At 45.0% G+C, this 24,044-nt stretch overlaps 1 protein-coding gene across 1 annotated transcript in view; it reads left to right on the top strand.

Moving 5' to 3' along the window:
- LOC125722753 (protein NLRC5-like) overlaps positions 1–24,044 on the top strand; it is a 519,818-nt gene that overhangs the window by 224,039 nt on the left and 271,735 nt on the right. Inside the window, exons 18-21 of the mRNA XM_048998943.1 lie at positions 3,608–3,796; positions 10,552–10,725; positions 16,704–16,877; positions 17,619–17,792. Coding sequence (XP_048854900.1) covers positions 3,608–3,796; positions 10,552–10,725; positions 16,704–16,877; positions 17,619–17,792 — 711 coding nt within the window. The remainder of the gene's footprint in view (positions 1–3,607; positions 3,797–10,551; positions 10,726–16,703; positions 16,878–17,618; positions 17,793–24,044) is intronic.

The following is a 24,044-nucleotide window of genomic DNA, read 5'->3' as shown; positions in this document are numbered from 1 at the left end:
TACATCCTTTTATTTTGGGTACCTGCTGCATGGGCAGCTTCCTGTGTCAAATCAACCGCCTGTCAGCTATGAGAGATGAATCTCTTCTGTAATCATCTCTCACTGTACTGTACAGATCTGTTTGGAGCACAGGGTTTAAAATCTCTACATGGTAAATGACTTAAAATATTTTCATTTCCAGGCTGATTAGCTGTAATCTCACAGCTGAATACTGTGAGGTGCTGGCTTTAATTCTCAGGTCAAACCCCTCACCCCTGAGTGAGCTGGACCTGAGTGACAATGACCTGCAGGATTCAGGAGTGATGCTGCTTTTTACTGGACTGAGGGATTCACACTGTAAACTGGAGATACTGAGGTTAGTATTACTGGCTATCCCACACTGTAAACTGGAGATATTAAGGTCTGTCATGTTTGAAAGTTGAAATACTAAACTGCTACTTTAATATACTTTAATATTGATGTTCTTACACTGATGTCACAGCAGGTGGAAATCACTGCGTTCACACCCACTGAGTAGGAAATAAAATGAGTGGCATCATTACCGTTCAGCTTCAATGCTGCAAAAATGGTCACATATGGCTGATACCATATCCGTCTAATAAATATGAATCTGTGTTGATACCGATCCAAATATCGGACTTGTGCAAATTACTCCAACTTGGAGGACGCAGGAGCAGATATGAGGGCAACAAAAGGTTTACTGCCAGGGAACTGGCAAACAAAAGCATCACTGGGGATCAAAAGGGAAGGCCTGGAGAAACAGGAAATCACACAGCATGATGTCAATGACACAAATGACTAGCCCAGGACTGGTAGGCGCGAAAATTCAAGACTGACATAGGAGCAGCTGAGTTGCAGCTGGGAACAGTTTTGTTTGTCCCGTCTTCGTTAGTCAAACCTTCTTGTTTTGTCTGCCCTCTAGCCTTCCAGTGCTCCCAATTTGATCCCTCACAAGTTCATTTCCAGTCTTTGTTCTGTTGCATTCAATAAAACACCTTTTTGTTTCATCGCAGCACCTGCCCTTCAGTCATTTGTCCTCTGCATCATGACAATATTTATAGCACATGGGGAGAATTTTAGATTATTTTTGCAGGGGGGGGGGACACAATAAAAACTGCCTGGATTCAGCAGCATTAGCTGTGTAATTTTCATTGGAATCACGTTGTTGGCTACTGACACCTGGGTGCAAATAGCATCTGCCTTAATTTTGGACTGACCTGGTCCTTTATGTCTGTTACTAAACAGTCAGTGGCGCTAAAAGGTGAGCTTCAGTGAACAGTGTGTGGCAGCTGCAGGAACAGAGGCACTCAGGCAAACCCAAGTGCAGAATATTACCCCCGAATGGCAGCTTTTTATCAGCAACAGGGAGATCTGGGATGGGGGAAGGGGGGGGTGGGGGGGGGGGGGGCTGAAGGGCTGTCTGTTCTGGGTGGTCCAGGCCAATCGCTGGTCCCAGTCAGGCCGTGGCTTTGGTCATGGTGTCAGCACAGGTGTTACAGCACAGCCAGGTTGGAGGCAGTGGCCAGATGCTTGTTAAGAGGCTCCTGGGGGAACCTTCCCAGATGTGAGCCAGTGGGGCTCCTTCGTGGGATGCAGGTGTACAAGATTAGGGTGGAAACAGCCTTTGTCAGCTGATCTGACAGGTCGACAGCCACCTGTACTTTGTCCATAATATTCTGATTTCCTTTCTATAGGCTGTCCAGCTGTAGAATCAGACAAGAAGGCTGTTCTTCCCTGGCTTTGGCTCTGAGGTCAAACCTCTCACACCTGAGAGAGCTGGATCTGAGCTACAATCACCCAGGAGACTCAGGAGTGAAGCTGCTCTCTGCTGTACTGGAGGATCCCAGCTGTAAACTGGAGAAGCTGCAGTGAGTACAGAATTTGCATTTTACATTCATCCATATGTCCACCTTCAAACTGCTTATCCTGGACAGGAGGCCTAGATCCTGTCCCATGCAGTATAGGGTAGAAGAGAGGATGACACCCAGGCTGGGATGCTGCTCTCTCACAGGACACACTGACACACAGCTCAGGTAATTTAGTGACACAAATTAGCCCAACTGCATGTTTGTGTAAGAAAATTGTAGCAAACAGAGAACAGTGCACACAGGAACATGAAGAAAACTCGCCACACAGCAGAGAAGCAGTAGGGGGGCGAACCCCAAACCTTGCAGGTCCTGCCCACTGTCTCATTGCACCATGTTATTTTAAATATATAAGTTTGAGGCAGTCAGACTTCATCCTTACCAGCAATGAGGTGTCACAACTTTTTTTCTGGTAAACAGTGGCTTGATTTCATGATTAGGATAATTGTGACATAAACAAAGTCATGCAATAGCTGGGCTGGAATGAAAAAATGTTGTCAGCAGCTATACCATCTGTAGTTCAGACCAGGCAATCCATCTGAACTCAAGCAGGATTGGGCCTGGCCAGTACTTTGAAGGGAGACCAATTAGGAAAGACGGGTTGTTGCTGGAAGAGGTGTTGGTGTGGCCAACAGGTTAGCCCATCCTGTGGTCATTGTGAATCCCAGTGCCCCAGTGCAGTGACGGGGACACTGTGGCCAACAGGTTAGCCCATCCTGTGGTCATTGTGGATCCCAGTGCAGTGACAGGGACACTGTGGCCAACAGGTTAGCCCATCCTGTGGTCATTGTGAATCCCAGTGCCCCAGTGCAGTGACGGGGACACTGTGGCCAACAGGTTAGCCCATCCTGTGGTCATTGTGGATCCCAGTGCCCCAGTGCAGTGACGGGGACACTGAACTGTGAAAATGATGCTGTCCTTTGGATGAGACGTAAGAACAAGGTCCTGACTTTCTGTGAGCATAAAAGATCCCAGGGCATCTTTCAAAAGAGTAGGAGGGGTGTCCCAGTGTCCTGGCTGAAACTGCCCACTGTAGCCCTATCAGATCTGGCTTCCTAATCATCCCCTACATCCCCTACTCCTGCCCCTTCACCACCTTAGCTGCTTTGTGTTGAGCATAGCTGGCTCCGATTGGCTGCCATCGCATCACCCAGATGGGTACTACACGGTGCTGGTGGTTGAAGTGGCTCCCCATTGGTCCTTAGAGCCCTTTGTGTGTCTTGAAAAGCACTATATTGATGTAATTCTCCATCAAACTAACACAGCCTGACTGGCCTGCATTGGCTGCTGGGGATGTTTACATGTCCTCCTTTCAGAGTAACTAGTCAGTTTGGGGAAAGCTGTCCGAAAGATGGCTGACGACCGCAGTGGGAGCTATTTCACTGGTGTGAATATGTTATGGGAGGATTTACATTGCATATGATGCTGTGTAAGTGGTTTTACTTCTTTTCAATAGGCTGTGTTTTTCTTTTTGTGCCATTTGTGGATTCCATGCCTGTCCATAAAAATCCATACAGTGTGACCTGTTGCTGTACTTTGCTGAAATGCAATAAAATTAATAAGGATTTGAGGAAATATCTACAAACTCGTTCAATGATCAATTGACTTCAGTAAATAAAAGTTCCCTCTCACCTCTCCTCTCTATCAGGAGGCAGAGATCTCTGCACATTTTATTTTGAAACGTAAGCTGTGCTGATTGTTGTATTGAAAATAAAAGCTTGTTCTGCTGTGTCCTTTTGCAGGCTGAACAGCTGTAAATTGAGTTGGGAATCCTGTATGGTGCTGGCTTCTGCCCTCAGCTCAGATTCACACCTCAGAGAGCTGGACCTGAGAGACAATGAGCTGACAGAGAAACGGTGCCCAGGATATGAAAGGCAGATGCCCCAGTCAACATTGCTGGGTTTTACACGCTGCAAACTGGACATACTGAGGTCAGTGTTACTGCGTATTCCACACTGTAAATACAATGGTAAATACAGTCCTTTCAGACACTCCACATAATGGCTACATCACTAAAACAGCTGATTCTAAATGCAAGCTGGCCAAGCAAGGCCTGTGTCAAAGCCTTAATACTATGGAGCATTTTCTGTCAAAGAAACCCAAATCAAGTGTTGCCTGTTTTAAAATAATTTTACATCCATTAAACATCCCAATTTTACATCCCATAATACATCCATTATTTTATGTATCTGCTACATGGGCACCTTCTCGTATCACATGAGCCGCCTATCAGCTATGAGAAATGAATTTCTCCTGTACTGTTCTGCACACTTTACTGTACAGATCTCTGTGGACCACAGGGTTTAAAATGTCTGCATGCTAAGGGACTGAAAATTCTGTTCCCGCAGTTCTGTTCTATCTGTAAAACTGATCTGACTGAGTGTCGACTTGGTCCCTGGTGCAGATAAAGTCACCGCTTCACTGTTGCCTCAGTATCTGCTTCTGCTGCCCTAGCAGTCGAGGGGTTTCTCTGAACTGCAGCTAGGCCTATGTGAATGCTTACTGTAAGGCCATTATGGTGGTCTTAAGCATCAGTTAAGCATGTCGTCAGAGAGACCTTCTGTACTGTATCTCCAGACAAATATACTCACCAATCACGACCTCTCTCAGGTGAAGGGTGGCCAAAGAAGTCTTTCCATTAAAATGCAAGCTATCCAAAAGTATAGCCTATGGGGACTGGTGGCTTGGTCATTTGCCACGTGACCCAAAATTACAAGGTAGATGAACAAAACAGATTAGATTAGTAAATGAATGAAAGTTAGTTTATGTAACTGGTTGTGGATGGAGGCTCTGGGAGTTTCTTGGAGGTGACGAGAAGATTGAGAGATGGGGGGGGAGTTTGGTCTGGAGCAGCTCTCTGCGTCTGGCAGCTTCTTTGTAGTTTGCGGGTTTCACCCCCCTTTGGTCTACATGCAGCTTCTTTGTAGTTTGCGGATTTCACCCCCCTTCGGGCGCGGCTGGTCTACATGCAGCTTCTTTGTAGTTTGCGGGTTTCACCCCCCTTCGGGCGCGTCTGGTCTACATGCGGGTTCTTTTGGTTCTGTTCCACCTCCAGTATGTGAGTTTAAAGTCCACGAATATTGATCATTGGGAACTGGACACTCAGATCGATGATCGGGGATCTCAGACTAGAGGCCTGGCCTAGGGGTCTGTATAGTGGTCCGATGGATTTATGACAATATGCTGAAACAACTTTAGAGCTAATTTTGATTACAATTTTTAACTTTAGATATGTGCAATTAAGTTACAGTCCATGATCAGATTTGGGTTTATGAGAATTTCTCCGTCGATTTCATACCAAACATGATATCTCAATCTGGAAGTTTACATATCATATCATCTGCATTAATTACTTTATAATTTAAATTACACCGAAGATGTTGGTTATTTGCATCAGTATACAGTACAAGCGGTTAAATTGCACATCACCAGGTAGCGACACTTTTAAATAAGTCTTACAGTACAGAAGTTCCATTCCAAATTACAAACAGCACATCTTAATTCTAGGTCAGTTTTATGAGTGGTCATTAGTTTCATAACACGTTAAACATTTGTGATTTTCAATTTTGTGCTTAACTCTGGCTTTTTTCAGTAATGTGATAGCCGTGTTTAACAACACGCACATTAATTAATCCCTTCGATGTAAGGATGTGAAAAGGCACCATTTGGCTTATTTATGACTCGATCCCTCTGGAATGCAGAAGGGGGATAGGTGTCTGAATCAGTTCAAATGAAGAAAGTGCGTGTGTGTGTGCGTGTGTATATAGAGGCAGGTGTGGGCAGTGGTGACCTAATGGTTAGGGAAGTGCACTTATAATTAAAAGACTGCTGGTTCGAATCCCCGCCCACTGAGGTACCCTGAGCCAGCACTGCTCCCTGGGCGCTGAATTAGCTGCCTCCTGCTGTATCACGATGTCCCATATGGGGTAGATACAGAGGACACATTTCATTATTGTGTGCTGTGGTGTGTCAGTACTGATCATCAAATGCTTAGATTTTGTTCAAAATATATATAATATATCAACATATATCAAGAAAGAAACAAATTGCAAAGAAAGAGCCAGGATTACATATACAGACATGTACAGATTTGTTGGTACCCCTAAAGAGACTATTTATCTTTGCATTATAGTCATGTTTCAAACTAAGTATTTAACCTTAATTAGTATCACAGGTGCCTTCATGCTTGTCATCAGCCATTCAGCCTATTTAAAGCGAAAGAACAAGCTACTGTGTTTGGTATAATTCTGTGCACCACACTGAACATGGACCAGAGAAAGCAAAGGAGAGAGCTGTCTGAGGAGATCATAAAGGAGATTATAGATACCATGTTAAAGGTGAAGGCTATAAGACCATCTCCAAGCAGCTTCACGTTCCTGTGACCACAGCTGCCAATATTATTAAAAGGTATAAGGTTCATGGGACTGTAGCCAACCTCCCAGGAGATGGACGTAAGAGGAAATGCAAGCCCAGGTTGATCAGAAGGAAAGTGCAGATGGCAGAAAGAGCGAAGGAATGCATAAAAAACACTCAAGCTGAGCTTCAGGGTCAACGTACGTCATTTTTTGATCACGCCATCTGTCACATTTTTATCAGTAATGGATTCCATGGAAGAAGATCCAGGGGGGCTTCATTATTGACAGGAAAACATAAAAAAGCCAGAGTGGAATTCACCAAAAAGCATGATGACAAGCCCCAAGTTTCTGGGAGAATGTCCTTTGGACTGTCTGGCCAGTCACATCAGCTCTATGTTTACAGAAGGAAAATGAAGCTTTAAAAGAAAAGAACATCATACTTGCTGTGAAGCATGGAGGGGGTTCGGGTTTGTTTTTGGGGCTGCTTTGCTACATCTGGGACGGGGAACCTTGAATCTGTGCAGGACACAATGAAGCATCAAGACAACCAAGGCATCCTGGAGCGAAACATACTGCCCAGTGTCAGAAAGCTCAGCCCCAGTCGCAGGTCATGGGTCCTCAAACAAGATAATGACCCAAAACATACAGCTAAACGCACTCAAGAATGACATGGGAAAAAAACATTAGACTATTCTTAAATGGCCCTTGATTAACCCTGATCTTCATCCTATTGAACTTATATGGAAAATTCTCTAAAAGAGTGGAGACGCCACTCTTCAAACCTGAGACAGCTTGAGCAGTTGATCAGGAGGAGGGGGCCAAACTACCTGTTGGCAAATGCAGACGCCTCATTGTGAAGTACAGAGATCGCTAATTGGCAGTAATTACTGCAAGAGGTGGTGCCACAAAATATTAAATTAAGTTTTTTTTCCTGTGATGGGCTGGCCCCCCATCCTGGGTTGTTCCCCGCCTCGTGCCCATTGATTCCGGGATAGGCTCCAGACCCCCCGCGACCCAGTAGGATAAGCGGTTTGGAAAATGGATGGATGGATCTTTTTTCGTCTATGCCACTTTCGTTTGTTTAATTGTATAAAATTGTAAACTGAATCAATAATCAAAAGCAAAGTCTGATTTGTGGAATAAACAATAAGGGATGCCAGTAAACTTTTGTCGGTTAGTTAATATCGGCAAATTTATTTCAGAGATAGTTGTGTTTTTTTGTGGAAGGGTACCAACAAATTTGTCCAAATCTGTATATGTGAGGGATGGCATGGTGGTGCCCGAAACTGCCTAGAGTTCTCTGCGATCTAGCTACCTTGATGAGCTACTAGACTGAATGCGGTAATAGTGAGAGAGGCTAACAGGACTACCCTGCCTTGGCAGAGAAAGAAAACCATGGTTCTAAAGCAAAATGAAAATCACACTGACTCAGATGTCTCCCAGGGTAAAAAGTTCCATGTCTGTAAAAATAGCCTACAGTCTCCCTTGGCCAACAGTGGGGAAAGCAGAACCAACCCAAGTATGGCTACTGCCCTGGCTGCTGAACTGAGCAGTGGGTCAAGACATCAGACCCAACCGTCTGAGGATGTTTCATGGGCTCATCAACTCATGAACCGAAATGGAAAGAAACGCCAGCACATGAAATGGGCTCTTTTATCGTACATATTTATTATTCTGTAACACAGCTAGAAGCACACAGAGCACTAATTGTGCACAGTATTCCTCCAGTATTCTTATGATCCTCCTCACTGTTCAAGGCGGAAAAATAAACTTGGGTCCTTTTCCACCCTGTCCTGCCCCGATCGTCCGCTCCTTCCATGTGCCGTAACCCTCTCTAATAAACTTGATTAACCTTCTCTTCCATAACCCTCTCATTAGCTCCGTGTGGATTCCCGGTGTTCACCAGCTGTTTCCTGTTGCAGTCCTTAGTCCAATGTATTTAGTCCATGTTTCAGTTTGTTTCCCCAGTTCGGTCATTGTATTGTCCGTCTGCGTTTGCTTTGCTATTCATTAAAACCTCGTGTTTCCCCGACTTCTGCCATCCTGTGCTTCTGTCTGTGCTCCGGGCACCTTAGTGCACGACCCACCCAGGATTATAACAGTTACAGTTGTTGTCCACGTTTTAATTATTGCCCTAAGAGTAGAAATGGGCATTTTAAGGCGAGTAGCTATTTTTTAATACCCATTGTCACGGGAGATCGTGGGCAGAGCGGCGATCGTGCGGGCAAGCGGGGAATCAGGAAGCAGGAAGGCAGAATATGGGGCAAACGGGGGTTTAATGGAGGAAAACGGAGTGAGTACAGCGGGACGGGACACAGGCATTGACAACATCAATGACAGACAATGGACTCAGGTAAGACACGGACTGAAATACACAGGACTGAGCAAATTAACTAGACACAGCTGGGTACAATCGGGAGAAAACACGTGGGTAATCAGGGGGCGTGGCACACAGGAGGAGCGGACGAGCCGGGCATGACACCTATTCCCTGACTAATGAAGTCAGCACACTTCTCCCTCATTTGGTCTGTGTGTCTCTTATCTTTCCCATGTTGATGGATGACTAAGGGAATTTGGCCTCTGTGTCTCCTCATGTTTGTACCCCAGTTACTCAGGAAGTCATGGATTACAGCTTAAAGGTTCCTATTCACTCCAATCAACTCAAAAATGTATAATTTACATGGGAAACATGCTTCAGTTGCATTGTGTTCACTATAATTTGCAGGGCTGCCAATAATTATGGTAAATGTGTTTTTGTTAAAAATAATTATTTCTTGATGAAGGATTTTTGTTTTTCTTGGAATTAATTTATTTCAATGAAAGGTTGGATTTTTCTATTTTTTTTCACTGTGAGATGAAGCTGCTTCACCAAAAGGTGGATTTTTTTCTAACCCTTTTACAAATATTTACAAGGGGGGCCAATAATTGTGGAGGGGGCTGTATGTGCTGTAGATCTTTTTACAAAAAGCATGTCAGTGTCTAACTTTGTGAAATGACTAACAGCTTTGATTCTTTTACTCTGTGTGCAAAGACCACATACATGCCATGTGACTAATTTAATAGGCTGTGTAGCCATATTGTTATTACTTACATCTGAATATATGAATATTCTACATGTGTGATAAACGTCTCTGTGTGGGAAAGCTGGGGAGAGAAAATATGAAGACAAAATAAGAGTGTGCTTGTCATCTTGCTTCTCTTTGTGGAATCCATACAAAGTCTAAACACAAGATGGGAATGAATGACGTTAGAGAGAACGACGTAAAACACTAAAGACACAGAAAGAAGGCATGTTAACATTATGTGGAAGGCAGGTGATTATGGAGATTGAAGTTTATTAGAAAAGCCATGGTGGTGTTTTAGAGTCCCGGTAAAGATGACCATCCATGTATAATTTATCTATAATAAAGACGGCGTGTTTATTGTATTTCATGTTTTCTTTAACGAGAGGGTACAGTGTCTTCCATCGCTGGCTGTTTTCTTGGAGATACTGATCATTAAATCCATATTTCATTCCTTTCAGTCTTTTTCCTTTACTTTTAACAATTTCTTTGTGATAAAAATTTTCTAATTTGGCGATAATAGGCCTGTGCCTATTTTCCGATGAAGTGCTGAAAAATAAGATCGTCATGCATATTATGTGCCTGCAGATCAAGGATGGTTTCTTTCATATCTTTGTTTCCTTTAGTTACAATGCAATTCGTCCATTTAGCTTTTTACAGAGGTACTTCATTCATTGTTGCTTTTCTGCAGTGTTGTAATGTAATTATGAGAAAACTCAAGTCTGGTTTTAAGTTCTTTTATTTCTTGATGGAGTGCAGTAAGTCCAGTTTTTTGTTAATACTGATAAGAGTGCTGAAGTCTCAAGTGCACTGTAATACAGGTCTGAGTATGTATGTAGTATCAGACTCCATATTAAGAACCACGTCGATGAAAAAATCTAAATCTGTTATTTCCTCCACTGTAAAATAATGATGGTGATAGAAAGAATAATCCAAATACTTAAGTAAAGGAAAAGGCAAATTTGGTAAAGTAGAGGTTTAGAGTAAGCAGTTACTTGTCATGGTGACCCGGGTGCTGCCTTGTTCGATCTCATCCTTGTATCCAGGTCTCTTATACCAGCCATTATAATGCATTATGAAGGTATCTATAATGTATTATAGATGACTGTTTCAAGTATTGTTGCAGCAATTTGGGAAATGAATGTAAGTGGGAGGCCTTTACTGCTTATTATTAAACCAAGCTATTGTTTTCAGTATGTTTTGAGTCAGTATGATTAACAATGTGTAGGCTGTGTATGTGTCTGTGTCTTAAAATATTTTCTTTTTCAGGCTTAACAGTTGTAATCTCACGGAGAAATGCTGTGAGGCACTGGCTTCAGCTCTCAGATCAAACTCCTCACACCTGATAGAGCTGGACCTGAGTGACAATTACCTGCAGGATTCAGGAGTGAAGCCACTCTTTGCTGAACTGAGGAATACACACTGTAAGCTGGAGATACTGCGGTCAGTATTACTGGGTATCCCACACTGTAAGCTAGAGATACTGAGGTCAGTATTACTGAGTATCCCACACTGCAAGCTGAAGATACTAAGGTGAGTATTACTGCATATCCCGCACTGTAAGATGGAGATACTGAGGTCAGTATTACTGGATATCCCACACTGTAAACTGGAGATACTGAGGTCAGTATTACTGAATATCCCACACTGTAAGCTGGAGATAATGAGGTCACTATTACTGGGTATCCCACACTGCAAGCTGAAGATACTGAGGTCAGTATTACTGGGTATCCCACACTGTAAACTAGAGATACTGAGGTCAGTATTACTGGGTATCCCACACTGTAACACTAGATTTGCCGAGTTTTTATTCTCTGCTGAGAGTCCCAAGGTGTTTGTCATCCCTGCTGTGATTTTCGCAGGTCTTCAGCCCCATCCTCCTCCTTCTTTTGTTGTGCAAGCACACCCATTACCTGTGAGGCCTGGGACATTTGCATTTTTTACTCAGAGTAGCTCAAATCCAAGGCAGGCTAAACCTCTGTGTGTGACATGGAAACCTTCACAAAAGTCTGGCATATCTATACCAAATATCCCACACGCTGACTGACCTGCAAATATGAAAGACGCACATTCACAAAATATATGGAAACACAAGTCTGTGTTATTTATAAAACAAATTGAGTGAAAATAGAATGAAAAGTTGCTAATAGAATGAAATGAATAAAATGAAAACATGCCAACACTTCAGTCTCCAATGCATGTTTGTATATAAATGTCATAAGCTGAGTGAAGTCATGGTCCATGGTTTTTGACATGCTCATACACATACAGAATAAAATGTCATTTCATTTTCATTGGCCATCACTGAATTATAACACCAAAAGTGAATTTTTGTGTGATCTCTCCAGCTTTGCATGTTTGGCTGTTCATGTAAAAATTGATGTATCCGTGCCTCAGTTCCAGGTTCATCTCTTCGTCATCTTTCTGCCTTTTGTCTCAGTGGTTACTGTCCCACACAGTCTGTCTATCTGTCAAAGTCTGTGTTTGCAGCGTTTGAAAACCCAGTGACCATCATCCCTGTATTTGGCAATGGAGTTCCTTGGCTAGAAGAATCGGAAACAATCTTCTTTTTCCTTTCCACCCTGTAGATGCTTTGTACAGAACGTAGGCATTCACCGCCACCAAATCCAGCATGTTGTAAAACACAGCTACTGGCCACTTGCTTGTTGCTGCTCGTACTGAATACATGCGCGCCATTCTAAACACTGACGTGGAGAATTCCTCTCCCTGTGCAGTGTCCTTTGCCAATGGAGGAAGTTCACGGCAAACGTTATTCACCATGCCCAGTAAAGTGAAGCAGTCTGTGTGACAGTGACAGTGAGGTGAAGAAATTGTCCGTTGTGACATTTCTCCCGTCATCCAGAAATGGCTCCATCAGACTCATGACAACGTTCTCTGCCAGCCTTCACCAAGAACTGTGCTGAAAGTTTCACTCCAGGAGAAAACATGAACATAGATGTACAGCTGTTCTCGACCAAGGTTCATTGTCCATGCAGTATATCGCATCCAAGCCGGACAAATTTGGGATCAAGTTCTGGATGGCCACGGATTTGGAGACCAAATACGTCTGCAACGTGTCCCCTAACTTGGGAAAGGACCCCAGTCACCAGAAAAGGGAGAGGCTGGCAGAGAACATGGTCATGAGTCTGATGGAGCCATTTCTGGATGACGGGAGAAATGTCACAACGGACAATTTCTTCACCTCACTGGCACTGTCACACAGACTGCTTCAGTGCAAAACAACACTACTGAGCACAGGGAATAAAGTTTGGTATGAACTTCCTCCAATTTCAAAGGACACTGCACAGCAAGAGGAATTCTCCGCGTCAGTGCTTAGAAGTGGCAGTGTCTCCTTGACAATTTATGCACCTAAAAAAACAAGATTGTGTGTGTTCTGAGTTCTTTGGACCAATATGTGGCGATCTGTGAAGGCAGAAAGAGGAAACCCAACACGATAACAGACTATAACCACATGAAGGTATGTGAATGTGTGTATAATTTTACATCAGTGCTACAATGTTTTCTGATATGTACTATACAGGCCTATATAGAAAGAAGGTAGAAAAAAAGCAAATACACTCATGACTCTCTCTCTCTCCGCTGTTATAGTGTGGTGTAAATGTGTTGGACCAAATGGCGCGCATGTATTCCGTAAGAGCAGCAACATGCAGGTGGCCAGTAGCTGTATTTTACAACATGCTGGACCTGGTGGTGGCAAATTCCTACGTTCTGTACAAGGCATGTACAGGGTGGGAAGGCAAAAGAAGATTATTTTTGAGTCATCTAGCCAAGGAACTCCATTGCCAATTTATGCCACAAAAGGCTATGGGGACAGAGGAAGGCTGCTGCTGTGCCAGGACTTGTATGGACAACTCAGTGTCAGGTACAGGAGAACTGCAACAGAAACTGCAGCAGGTTTACCAGTGCAAAGTGTTACAAATTCACTTGCGCCAAATGCAGGGATGACGGTCACTGGGTCTGCAAACACTGCAAAGTTTGAAACACTCAATTTTTTTTTTTATAAATAAAACAGACTTGTGCTTCCATATATTTTGTGAATGTGTGTCTTTCATATTTGCAGGTCAGTCAGTGTGTGGGATATTTGGTATAGATATGGCAGACTTTTATGAAGGTTTCCATGTCACACACAGAGGTTTAGCCTGCCTTGGATTTTAGCTGCTCTGAGTAAAAAAAATGCAAATGTGCCAGGCCTCACAGGTAATAGGTGTGTTTGCACAACAAAAGCAGGAGGACAATGGCCCAAGAAACTCTCAGCAGGGATGCTAGTAGGTGTTAGGCCCAGGGAATTTACGAAAATACGCGTAGATTTGGCAGTTCTAGTGGTAAGCTGGAGATACTGAGGTCAGTATTACTGGGTATCCCACACTGTAAGCTAGAGATTCTGAGGTCAGTCCTGTTTGACAGAACAAATACTAAAATGGTACTTTAATATAAAGCAATGGCTGCAAGGCAAATCACACACACGAAGTGCTACACTTGCACCCTTTCACTTTTACTAAGGAGGTATACATATCAACTTTATTTTTTAGGAATGAGGACATTGCACACATGTTTTGTTTTAATATTGTTATACTGTATAACTAGAGGGGGTGGCATGGTGGTGCAGTGGTTAGCACTGTTGCCTCACACCTCTGGGACCCGGGTTCAAGTCTCCGCCTGGGTCACATGTGTGTGGAGTTTGCATGTTCTCGTGGGGTTTCCTCCAGGTGCTCTGATTTCCCCCCACAGTCCAAAAACATGCTGAGGCTAATTGGAGTTGTTAATTGCCCATAGGTGTGCATGTGTGAGTGATTGGTGTGTGAGTGTGCCCTGCGATGGGCTGGCCCCCCGTCCTGGGTTGTTCCCTGCCTTGTGCCCATTGCTTCCGAGATAGGCTCCGGACCCCCCGCAACCCAGTAGGATTAGCGGTTTGGAAAATGGATGGATGGATGGATGGATGGATGGACGTAGCCCAGCAAACTATAGGCCAATCAGTATAACTTGCATAACTGGAAAAGTAATAGAAGTTATAATCCAAGTGAAAATGGTAGATTATCTGGATTCAAATAACATTCTGAGGGATAGCCAACATGGAGTTAGGAGAGGTAGATCTTGTTTAACTAATGTACTTTAGTTCTTTGAGGAAGTTACCAGAGAAATAGATCACAAAAAGGCCTACAGTGTACGACGTGATCTACTTAGATTTTCAGAATGTCTCTGACATCATCCCCCACAAAAGGCTCTTGCTTAAGCTCAAAGCTGCAGGGATTTTAGGAACTGTAGCAGCTTCGGATCGAAAACTGGTTAACAGACAGGAAGCAATGGCAGAATGTCACAGTGGGCCTGTGTTCATAGTGGGGTACCGCAGGGTTAAATTTTTGGACCATTACTTTTCCTAATTTACATTAATGATATTTACACCAATACATACAGTAAACTAGTTTAATTTTCAGACGAGGTTGGTGGTGTAGCAGATACTAATCTAGCAGCAAATGGGCTGATACCTGACACATGAAATTTAACATAGATAAATTTAAGGTTACCCATCCCCTCCCATTTGTGTCTGATTTCCACCAGATCGATCGCAATTGCTTGTGCCGTTAAAACTGTCCTTTGTGCTGCTTCAGTGCAGAGATATTGCTTATTTACATGGTCACGTGACTCCGCTGTTAAGTTGGCCCCGCATTTGCCTCCGAACCGGTCTAAATAGTTTGTGCTGTATAAAAATTGTCTGTACTGTTATTTTTCTGAGTTATACTTCTCAGTTTATGCCTTTACATAATCGCCGTATAGTGCTCAGGCTCGTGTTTCTCATGTTAACAGAAGGTGGAGCGTTTGATGACTCCGCGACAAAGCTGTACGTAGACTTAGTCAGCCCCACCAGCCAGATACTGCATTTCAGGATCGAGCTAGATATTTTCACAAATGACTGACCATTACAGTACATACTGCCTCGTTACGTGCAGGCTTGACCCAGGTTATCATCAGTTCTATAAACTCATCACAGCACAGTTACGTTGAATTGTTGAGATGTAGGAGTGAAAAAGCAAAATGACAGTATGGGAAGTGACTCTTGCCGCGTGAAAAGTGATTGTGTGCCATTTACAGTGGTAAAGCACATCACAGAACAGAGCGTTTTGCTTGCACTGTGCATGGTGATGTCTTTACCTTTCCATGAACCCTCTGACTTGTTGCACATGGCAGTTAAATAAGACTTCAGGCTGATGACGTCACCATGTAAACAAACATTTATATCTCAGAAACAAAACAGCACTAACAAAAATTTGAATGGCTCAAAGTTGCATTTAGCGGTGTAGAGAATAATGGTAAACAGGATTGGAGGAAAGACAGTGCCTTGTGGGACACCTGTGCTACTCACTAATTACCAGGTGAGGTAGTTCATGATCCAGGACACCAGGAAGTCATCCACCCATGCTGCCCTCAGCTTCTCAGAACAGTAGGGGTTCAGAGGTGTCAAAAGCACTAGAAAATTCAAAGATCATGACCCACACAGTTCACTCCATCTTTTCCAGGTGAGAGTAAGCTCTGTGCAGCAGATAAATGACTGCAATAGGTCCAGTGATGTACCCACCATGATGATGCCACTCGAGGGTATTTATCAGATGTGATGCCATTGCCACTGTTCTGAATGGGCATTCAGGTGTCCATCTTTGGCTCAGGCACTGGGCAGGATGTCTTACAGAGTTCTGATACACTTTGGAGTTGCAGACTCCGGTTGTAGATGTGATGCCATTGCCACTGTTCTGAATGGGCATTCAGGTGTCCATCTTTGGCTCAGGCACTGGGCAGGATGTCTTACAGAGTTCTGATACACTTTGGAGTTGCAGACTCAGGTTGTAGATGTGATGCCATTGCCACTGTTCTGAATGGGCATTCAGGTGTCCATCTTTGGCTCAGGCACTGGGCAGGATGTCTTACAGAGTTCTGATACACTTTGGAGTTGCAGACTCAGGTTGTAGATGCGATGCCGCACTCTGCGGCAGGTCTGTGCAGACCTTGAGAACTCTGGAGCTGAATCCGTCAGGGCTGGCTGCCTTCCCCGCATGGAGTCTCCTCCACTGCGTCTTTACCTGGTAAATCATGATGGAGAGGCTGGGAAGGGGTGGGGCAAGTGGTCAGGGACAAGTTCTGGCAAGAGATGTGTGTGGATCCTCTGGGATTATGGAGTGGAGAACTTTGCTGAAACTGAAGTTTGAATTTAAATGGAAAAGTTCTGCACTAAAATCATATGAGTGCAGCAAATTCCCAGGATGCACAGTACAGTCTTCGTTGCATACTGTAATTCATTTTTAAATATGAGCCGGGCTGCTTGTCATCCTGAAAACAAGCACTTGATTTAATATTTTGTATTTTTCACAAATGGTGGATATGTCAGTATCTCACCATGTTATGTTTTTCAGCCTGGACAGCTGTAATCTCACAGAGAAATGCTGTGGGACACTGGCTTCAGCTCTAAGGTCAAACTCCTCACACCTGAGAGAGCTGGACCTGAGTGACAATGACCTGCAGGATTCAGGAGTGAAGCTACTCTCTGCTGGACTGGGGGATTCACACTGTAAACTGGAGATACTGAGGTCAGTATTACTGAGAATTATACACTGTAAACTAGGGATACTAAGGTCAGTGTTACTGGGTAATCCACACTGTAAACTGGCCATACTGAGGTCAGTATTTCTGGGTATTCCACGTTGTAAACTGGACATACTGAGGTCAGTATTACTGGGAATTCTACACTGTAAACTAGGGATACTAAGGTCACTGTTACTTGGTAATCCACACTGCAAACTGGCTATACTGAGGTCAGTATTACTGGGTAGTCCATGCTGTAAACTGGACATACAGTAATGAGGTCAGTATTACTAGGTATTTAACATTGTAAACTGGGGATACTGTGGTCAGTATTACTGGTTATTCCACACTGTAAACTGGACATACTGAGGTCAGTATTACTGGGTATTACACTGCAAATTCAACACTAAGGACAGTCCTTTGTGCATTAGTAATTCAGCTGATCTTAAATGATCTTGAATCTTGGTCTGGATTTGTAACTTCTGGATCTGAATTGCCCAAGGCTACTTTAGGGTAAGTCACTGATCAAACAGCATACTGTCATTCCTAATCTTCTTCAAGTGTTACCAACTGATCATATACCATACTGTCATGGATAACCTCCATTATGCATTACCCACTGGTCTAACAGCATACTCTTATTGCTGAGAGTCGAACATTATTGCTGGTCTCTCTTTGATTTATACAACCAGTTTTCAAGAAAATAAATGTCCCTAGAAAACAATGTTTTGATTTCCTTTCTGCAGGATGGCAAGTTGCAGAGTCAGAGGAGATGGCTGTTTCTCCCTGGCTTCAGCTCTGAGATCAAACCCTTCAAACCTGAGAGAGCTGGATCTGAGCTACAATCACCCAGGAGATTCTGGTGTGAATCTGCTCTCTGATGTACTGGAGGATCCCAGCTGCAAACTGGAGAAGCTGATGTGAGTACAGAATGCTGTTATGCATTTCATTTTTTAAATTTTCTTTATTTCAAGATGGTTGCGCAGGAGGTAGTGCTATCGTTCAGCAACTGGAGGGTTGAAGGTTCAAGCCCTGGTTCCTCCTGACCCCATGAAAGTGTCTTTGAGCAAGACACTGAACCCCAAATTGCTCCCGGTGAGCAGGTTGGCACCTTGCATGGCAGCCTCTGCCACCGATGTGTGAATGAGTGTGTGAATGGGTGAATGTGAGACATAAAATGTAAAGCACTTTGAGTACTCATAGGAGTAGAAAAGCGCTATACAGTATAAATGCTGTCCATTTACCATTTACCATTTTTTATCGTTTGAAATCTAGCTTAGCTTAGTTTTCATTGCTGGTTTATTATCTTTTTATTGTTTACATTTTTAAAGATATATTTTGCTTAAATTCTTATTTTAATGCAGCTCCAAGATAACAAAGGTTTATTAAATAACTGAGCAGAAACTCAAACAGGAAATAAAGGGACCGCAAGGGATGTGAACTAAACAGGAGAACAACTAAAATGGAACCAGACACTAAAATATTAAGGGAACCAGGCAAAGAACTGGAACACAGGCAGAGTAACAACAGACAATAACATAACACAATGACTGACTACAGAACAGACCAGTATTAGATATAGCCAATGTATACAAATACAGTCACTCGCAATCATCACTTGTAACCCACTGGAAGTGTCTGCCAGTGTCTGCAGTGCCTCTGCCTGTATTTTCTTATTTTGCTCTGTTTGGAAATTTTCATTATCAGCCATTGGGCAGCAGGTGTGTAGCCCCCAGCCAATAAAAGCACGCAAGATGTGAGGTCAAGGCTCTATAAAAAGTAGTGACTGGGTTACATTCGTGTCCCCAACTCTCTTCCACAGGGTTGCACAGAATTTTATTTAGATAGCACTGTTTGAAAAAGTCAGGATGTTCCATTATTAAATGCTTCAAATCTGCAGTCATGCTTAGTGTAAGACATGGATGAAATATTTGTTGATTTGTTGATGTTGATTTTATGCCGTAAAAGCAGCCAGTTTTGGTTTCCTTCTGGCACAATGTCCCCAAAATGCAAAGGAATGTTTCTTACAAGACAAAGCGTCTGAATGGAATTGAGTCCTATATTATTACCACTACTGTCCCAGTTAATCCTTGTAGGACATTCCCATAATGTAATTATTCCCAGAAGCATAAACCCAGGACAGATCATGGCCCGTATTCACAAAGCATTTTATCTTACCACTAAAAATACGCCTAAATGGCACTAAAAGGTTTTAATTAAGAGTTTCTTTTTTTCCTAAAACCTATTCACCTAAAACCTAAAACCTATGCTGATGTCCGATCTCATGCATGAGCTGCCTGCAATAACCCTGGGGAATGGTGTTTGAGAGGCTAGTATGTGTTGGTGAAAATGTATGCACAACATCTCATAAACAGAAATACAGTGGATAATGCTTAAATTTCTCCTGGTTATTGTTATGAACCACTTATATGAATCAAAATACTTGGGACAGAATCATTCCTGTACAAACACTGTTTAAATAATTTGCTTATAGTAATCAAGTAGATCGCTTACAGTGTACATTCTTAAATTTCTTTTTTAACATAACATATGGAAAAAAAAAATAAAGTAATTTTCTCTCAGTGACAAAAAGACTCCTAAAAGAATATGATAAATTGCCAAAACCAAGCCAAATAGATGCAGCAGCAAAACTACAATGAAGTATACTTTATGTATAGTACTGTATCATAGCGTACTTGAATTATACACAGTTCACTGTCATGCCCGGCTCGTCCGATCCTCGTGTGTGCCACGCCCCCTGATTATCCACATGTGCTTCCCTGATCTTGCCCAGCTGTGTCTGATTATTGTCGCCCAGTCTCGTCTATTTCAGTCCATGTCTTGCCTTAGTTTTTGTCCGTCATTAATGTTAGTTGTTGTCAGTGATGTCCCGTAATCTTCCTTCCCTTATTAAATCTCAGTTTTACCCCATATTTTGCCTCCTTGCCTGCTTCCTGCCCACTTGCCTGCCCATGCGCTTACCCCGCTTACCAGCGAACCTGACAGAATGACGGACCCAAGAAAGAAAGCATCTTCCATGACCAGGGAGGATTACCTCGATCTCGTCGATCAGGTGCTAATTTGGATTGCCCAGCTCGGCATCCGGGAAGATCCCCTGGCGTTGGATCTCGTAAGCCAGAGCTGGGATATCTTGGACCGGCTGTCTCTCGAGGAGGACGCGCATCTCAAGGAGGAGGTACACAAGAACTTTCGACAGCTGGCCGAGCTCAGGACGGAGCGGTGGGTCGCGCCGCACCGCGCGTTGCAGGGACTATCCGCCCACCGTCCGCCCTGTCGGACATAACGCAGTGTCCAGCGACCACCGTGATCCGAAGGCGGAGAAGGAGGAGATAGCGGGGGCATGCGCGCTCGTCCTGGGGGCATGCGCGCTCGTCCCCACTTCCCTCCCTGTTGGTGAGCTGGAGGGCTCCCCGGCCGAGCCTGACGTCAACACCGCTGCTAAGCTGCCTTCACAGGCAGCTTCCCCAGTCCTGGGAAAGCGCCTGACCGCTGCGGAGCTACCGCCGCCACTTGAGCACGGCTGACCAACAAGGGAGCCAGCGCAGTTTGGGACGCCATCCCTAGAGTACCCAGGACTCTTAAAGGGGCCATGCCCGTCTCGCCTGCACGGGACCTGCCAGTCCCGCCGCCTGCTGCAGCCGCTCGGCCCGAGGCTCTCCCTTCGCCTCCACCTGCTGCAGCCGCTCGGCCCCGAGGCTCTCCCTTCACCTCTGCATGCTGCAGCCGCTCGGCCCGAGGCGCTCCCTTCGCCTCCACCTGCTGCAGCCGCTCGGCCCGAGGCGCTCCCTTCGCCTCCACCTGCTGCAGCCGCTCGGCCCGAGGCGCTCCCTTCACCTCTGCATGCTGCAGCCGCTCGGCCCGAGGCTCTCCCTTCGCCTCCACCTGCTGCAGCCGCCCGGCCCGAGGCTCTCCCTTCACCTCTGCATGCTGCAGCCGCCTAACCCGAGGCTCTTCCTTCACCTCCGCCTGCTGCAGCCGCTCGGCCCCGAGGCTCTCCCTTCACCTCTGCATGCTGCAGCCGCTCGGCCCGAGGCGCTCCCTTCGCCTCCACCTGCTGCAGCCCGCTCGGCCCGAGGCGCTCCCTTCACCTCCACCTGCTGCAGCCGCTCGGCCCGAGGCGCTCCCTTCGCCTCCACCTGCTGCAGCCGCTCGGCCCGAGGCGCTCCCTTCACCTCTGCATGCTGCAGCCGCTCGGCCCGAGGCTCTACCTTCGCCTCCACCTGCTGCAGCCGCCCGGCCCGAGGCGCTCCCTTCACCTCTGCCTGCTGCAGCCGCCTGGCCCGAGGCTCTCCCTTTACCTCTGCCCATGACTATAACCCCTGTGACTCCTGTTCCTGACCCCTCTACAGTCCCCCCAGCTCCTGTCCCCGAGGAGGTCCCGGACAATCGGACTATTGCTCCTTCCTCTTTGGAGGAGAAGGACCTCGAGTGAGACCCCTTAGGGACCTCCCTACTGTCTCCTCCGCCCTCGCCCAGGCGAGATCGACCCCAGCCTAGACCCCGCATGTCAGTGTCCCGGAAGGGGAGAGGACACAGGCGCGGGGTTAGGGTCCCACCCACCCTGCCCCCTGGCTCGCCCTCACTTGCCTATGGGTCCTGGGTCGGCGGTAGCCTGCAGGTCCCCCTCCAAAGCCTCGTGGCCCTGCCTCAGTCCCGCCTCCGACTCCTTGTCGGTCGCCTGCGGGTTCCCTCGTTGCGGCTCCTCCGTCACCTGCGGGACCCCCTACGTCGGTGGACGTCGCCTGGGTCAGCTATGGCTTTGCCGTCGCCTGCTGCGGCTCCCCCTCCCTCCTTGCCTTCCCCAGTTTCCCCTTCAGCTCCCTCGGCACCTCCCCTGGTGCCCCCTCCAACTTCCTCCTCGTCCCCTCCATCTGGCCCTCGCCCTGGGGCCCCTCTGGCTGCTGCCCGTCGCCTGCTGTGGCTCCCTCGGCCTCCCCTTTATTTGCCCCTGTGCCAGTTTTGTCTTTCTGTTCTGTTCCCTGTGCCCCATAAATGTTTTTGGTCTTGTTTTCCGGGTCCCGTATCCCTTGTCCCGTCCGTCGCCTCCCCTGAGGCGCGCCTGGAGAGCGCTCCTTTGGGGGGAGGGGTTCTGTCAACGAGTCAATAAAATTCAGTACATAGCAATACTATCCGTTTTATTGCCTTATACTTGTGTCATGAATATACAAATGCTGATTATATGATAATCTGCCTGAGACATAAAGAAAAAGAATCTCCCCTCGTACGGTCCGCTCCCTTCAGATCGGCTTACACGAAAGCCCCAGGCTATTCATACCCCGTTCATGGATGACATACACGCAATGAAACAAAAAACTATGCATTAATGTAAATTAATAAAACATTTACATTGCATTGCATTCCGCTTTACTAATACACAAATGCAAACCCGACTATCACTAATCCCCTCAGACACATAAAACATTATTTTTAACATTACATTTAGATAATAGAGGGAAAAGTACATTTATTCTGCGCGGATCACTCCGGCCTCGTTCCCCACATGCTCCATGGCCATGCTTTCTCCAAAAAGAGCGGGGTAGGGGAATAACAAAAACACGACCCCCGGGGCGGTTCCCAACCCGGGCAGGGCTACCACCTTAAAGGGAGAGAGTACACCTTTTACAAAACCAAAACAAAGTCTGTCCTCTCCCTCCCCTCAAACCAGTGGCAACACACAAAACAAAAACTACTTTCCCACCCGGTTACATTAAAAAACGTATTACTTGCCAACAGGGTTTTTTGAGTGAAAGTATTCATTGCCGGGTTCTACTGAATCAGTATTAAGATATATTCACCGATGAAACCTCTAAGCGCTGTAAGTTAATCTGGCTAAGGCCATCTGCCAAATGCCTTAAATGTAAATGTAGTTAACCTTAGCAGCATCTTAGAAACACCCCAGCTGTAAATTGTTGCATCTTAGTAGTCCTGGAAGTGCTAATCCAAGTATTTCTGAAAGAGGTTGGTTTTTAGTCGTTGTTTGAAGGCACCCAATGACTGTTTGGACATCTAAGAGAAGTTCATTCCACCGCATAGTTGTCAAAACAGAGAAGAGTCTCGATGCATGTCTTCCTTGTGCCTTGAGAGATGGTGGAACTAGTGGAGCGGCGCATGGGGATCGGAGAGGGCGCAGTGAGGGATGAGAAGTTCTTTTAGGTAGAAGGGTGCTGGTCCATTTTTGGCTTTGTAGGCAAGCATCAGTGTTTTGAATCTGATGCGGGCGGCTACAGGAAGCCAGTGGAGCGAGCATAACAATGGTGTGGTGATGGGAGACCTTGGGAAGGTTAAGAGGAGTCGGGCAGCTGAATTCTGGATCAGTTTCAACGCAGAATTAAAAAACATCATACATGAGAATTAGTTGGTTTTCAGGATGTACTAGCTGGTGGCTTGCAGTCGGTGGTCGCTGGGTGGCTGTAGATGGGTGTAATTATTATTATTATTATTATTATTATTATTATTATTATTATTATTATAACACAGTATAGCGATGTTTATCAAGCATTATGATTGCCATATGAAGCGCTCATATATAATGCACAATTTTTACATTTTGCTTCATAATGTCATGCCCGGCTCGTACGATCCTCGTGTGTGCCACGCCCCCCTGATTATCCACGTGTGCTTCCCTGATTGTACCCAGCTGTACCCTGTTGTTTTGCCATGTCTTGCCTATTTCAGTCCACGTCTTGCCCTGCTTTTTGTCCGTCATTAATGTTAGTTCTGTTGTTATGTTCCGTACTACCCGTAGCTTTAATAAATCCCCATTTTCCCCGACCTTCGCCTACCTGCCTGGTCCCCCCACGAACCTGACACACCACTTCACTCCTTCCATTTTTGCATTATTTATGTGAATTATGGAAGTATTTTTAGTGCTAAAGTTGATATTTTACGTAAAATATCTTATTTTCAGGCATTTTATGACACTTATTTTGAGAAATGTAACAAATAAAATGACTGCTTTGTAGTCTTATGCTTGTAAAAAAGTCTCATAAAGGTATTGACAAAATGGTAAGAACAACCTAGTTTCCAACTCTTTGTATATATTTATAGAGTCAAATTTTTACAGTTGCAATCAAAATTAGAAAACAAGTGATATTTTGTAATATAAAGAGTAATTGCTTATCAGAATTCGCAGTTAGCATGAATTAAAGAGA

This window comes from Brienomyrus brachyistius, unplaced genomic scaffold (genome assembly GCF_023856365.1).
Source record: "Brienomyrus brachyistius isolate T26 unplaced genomic scaffold, BBRACH_0.4 scaffold42, whole genome shotgun sequence".
In the NCBI taxonomy this organism is placed as follows: Eukaryota; Metazoa; Chordata; class Actinopteri; order Osteoglossiformes; family Mormyridae; genus Brienomyrus; species Brienomyrus brachyistius.
The sequence above is the reverse complement of the archived record's forward strand: the minus strand, read 5'-3'. Positions and strand labels throughout refer to the sequence as shown.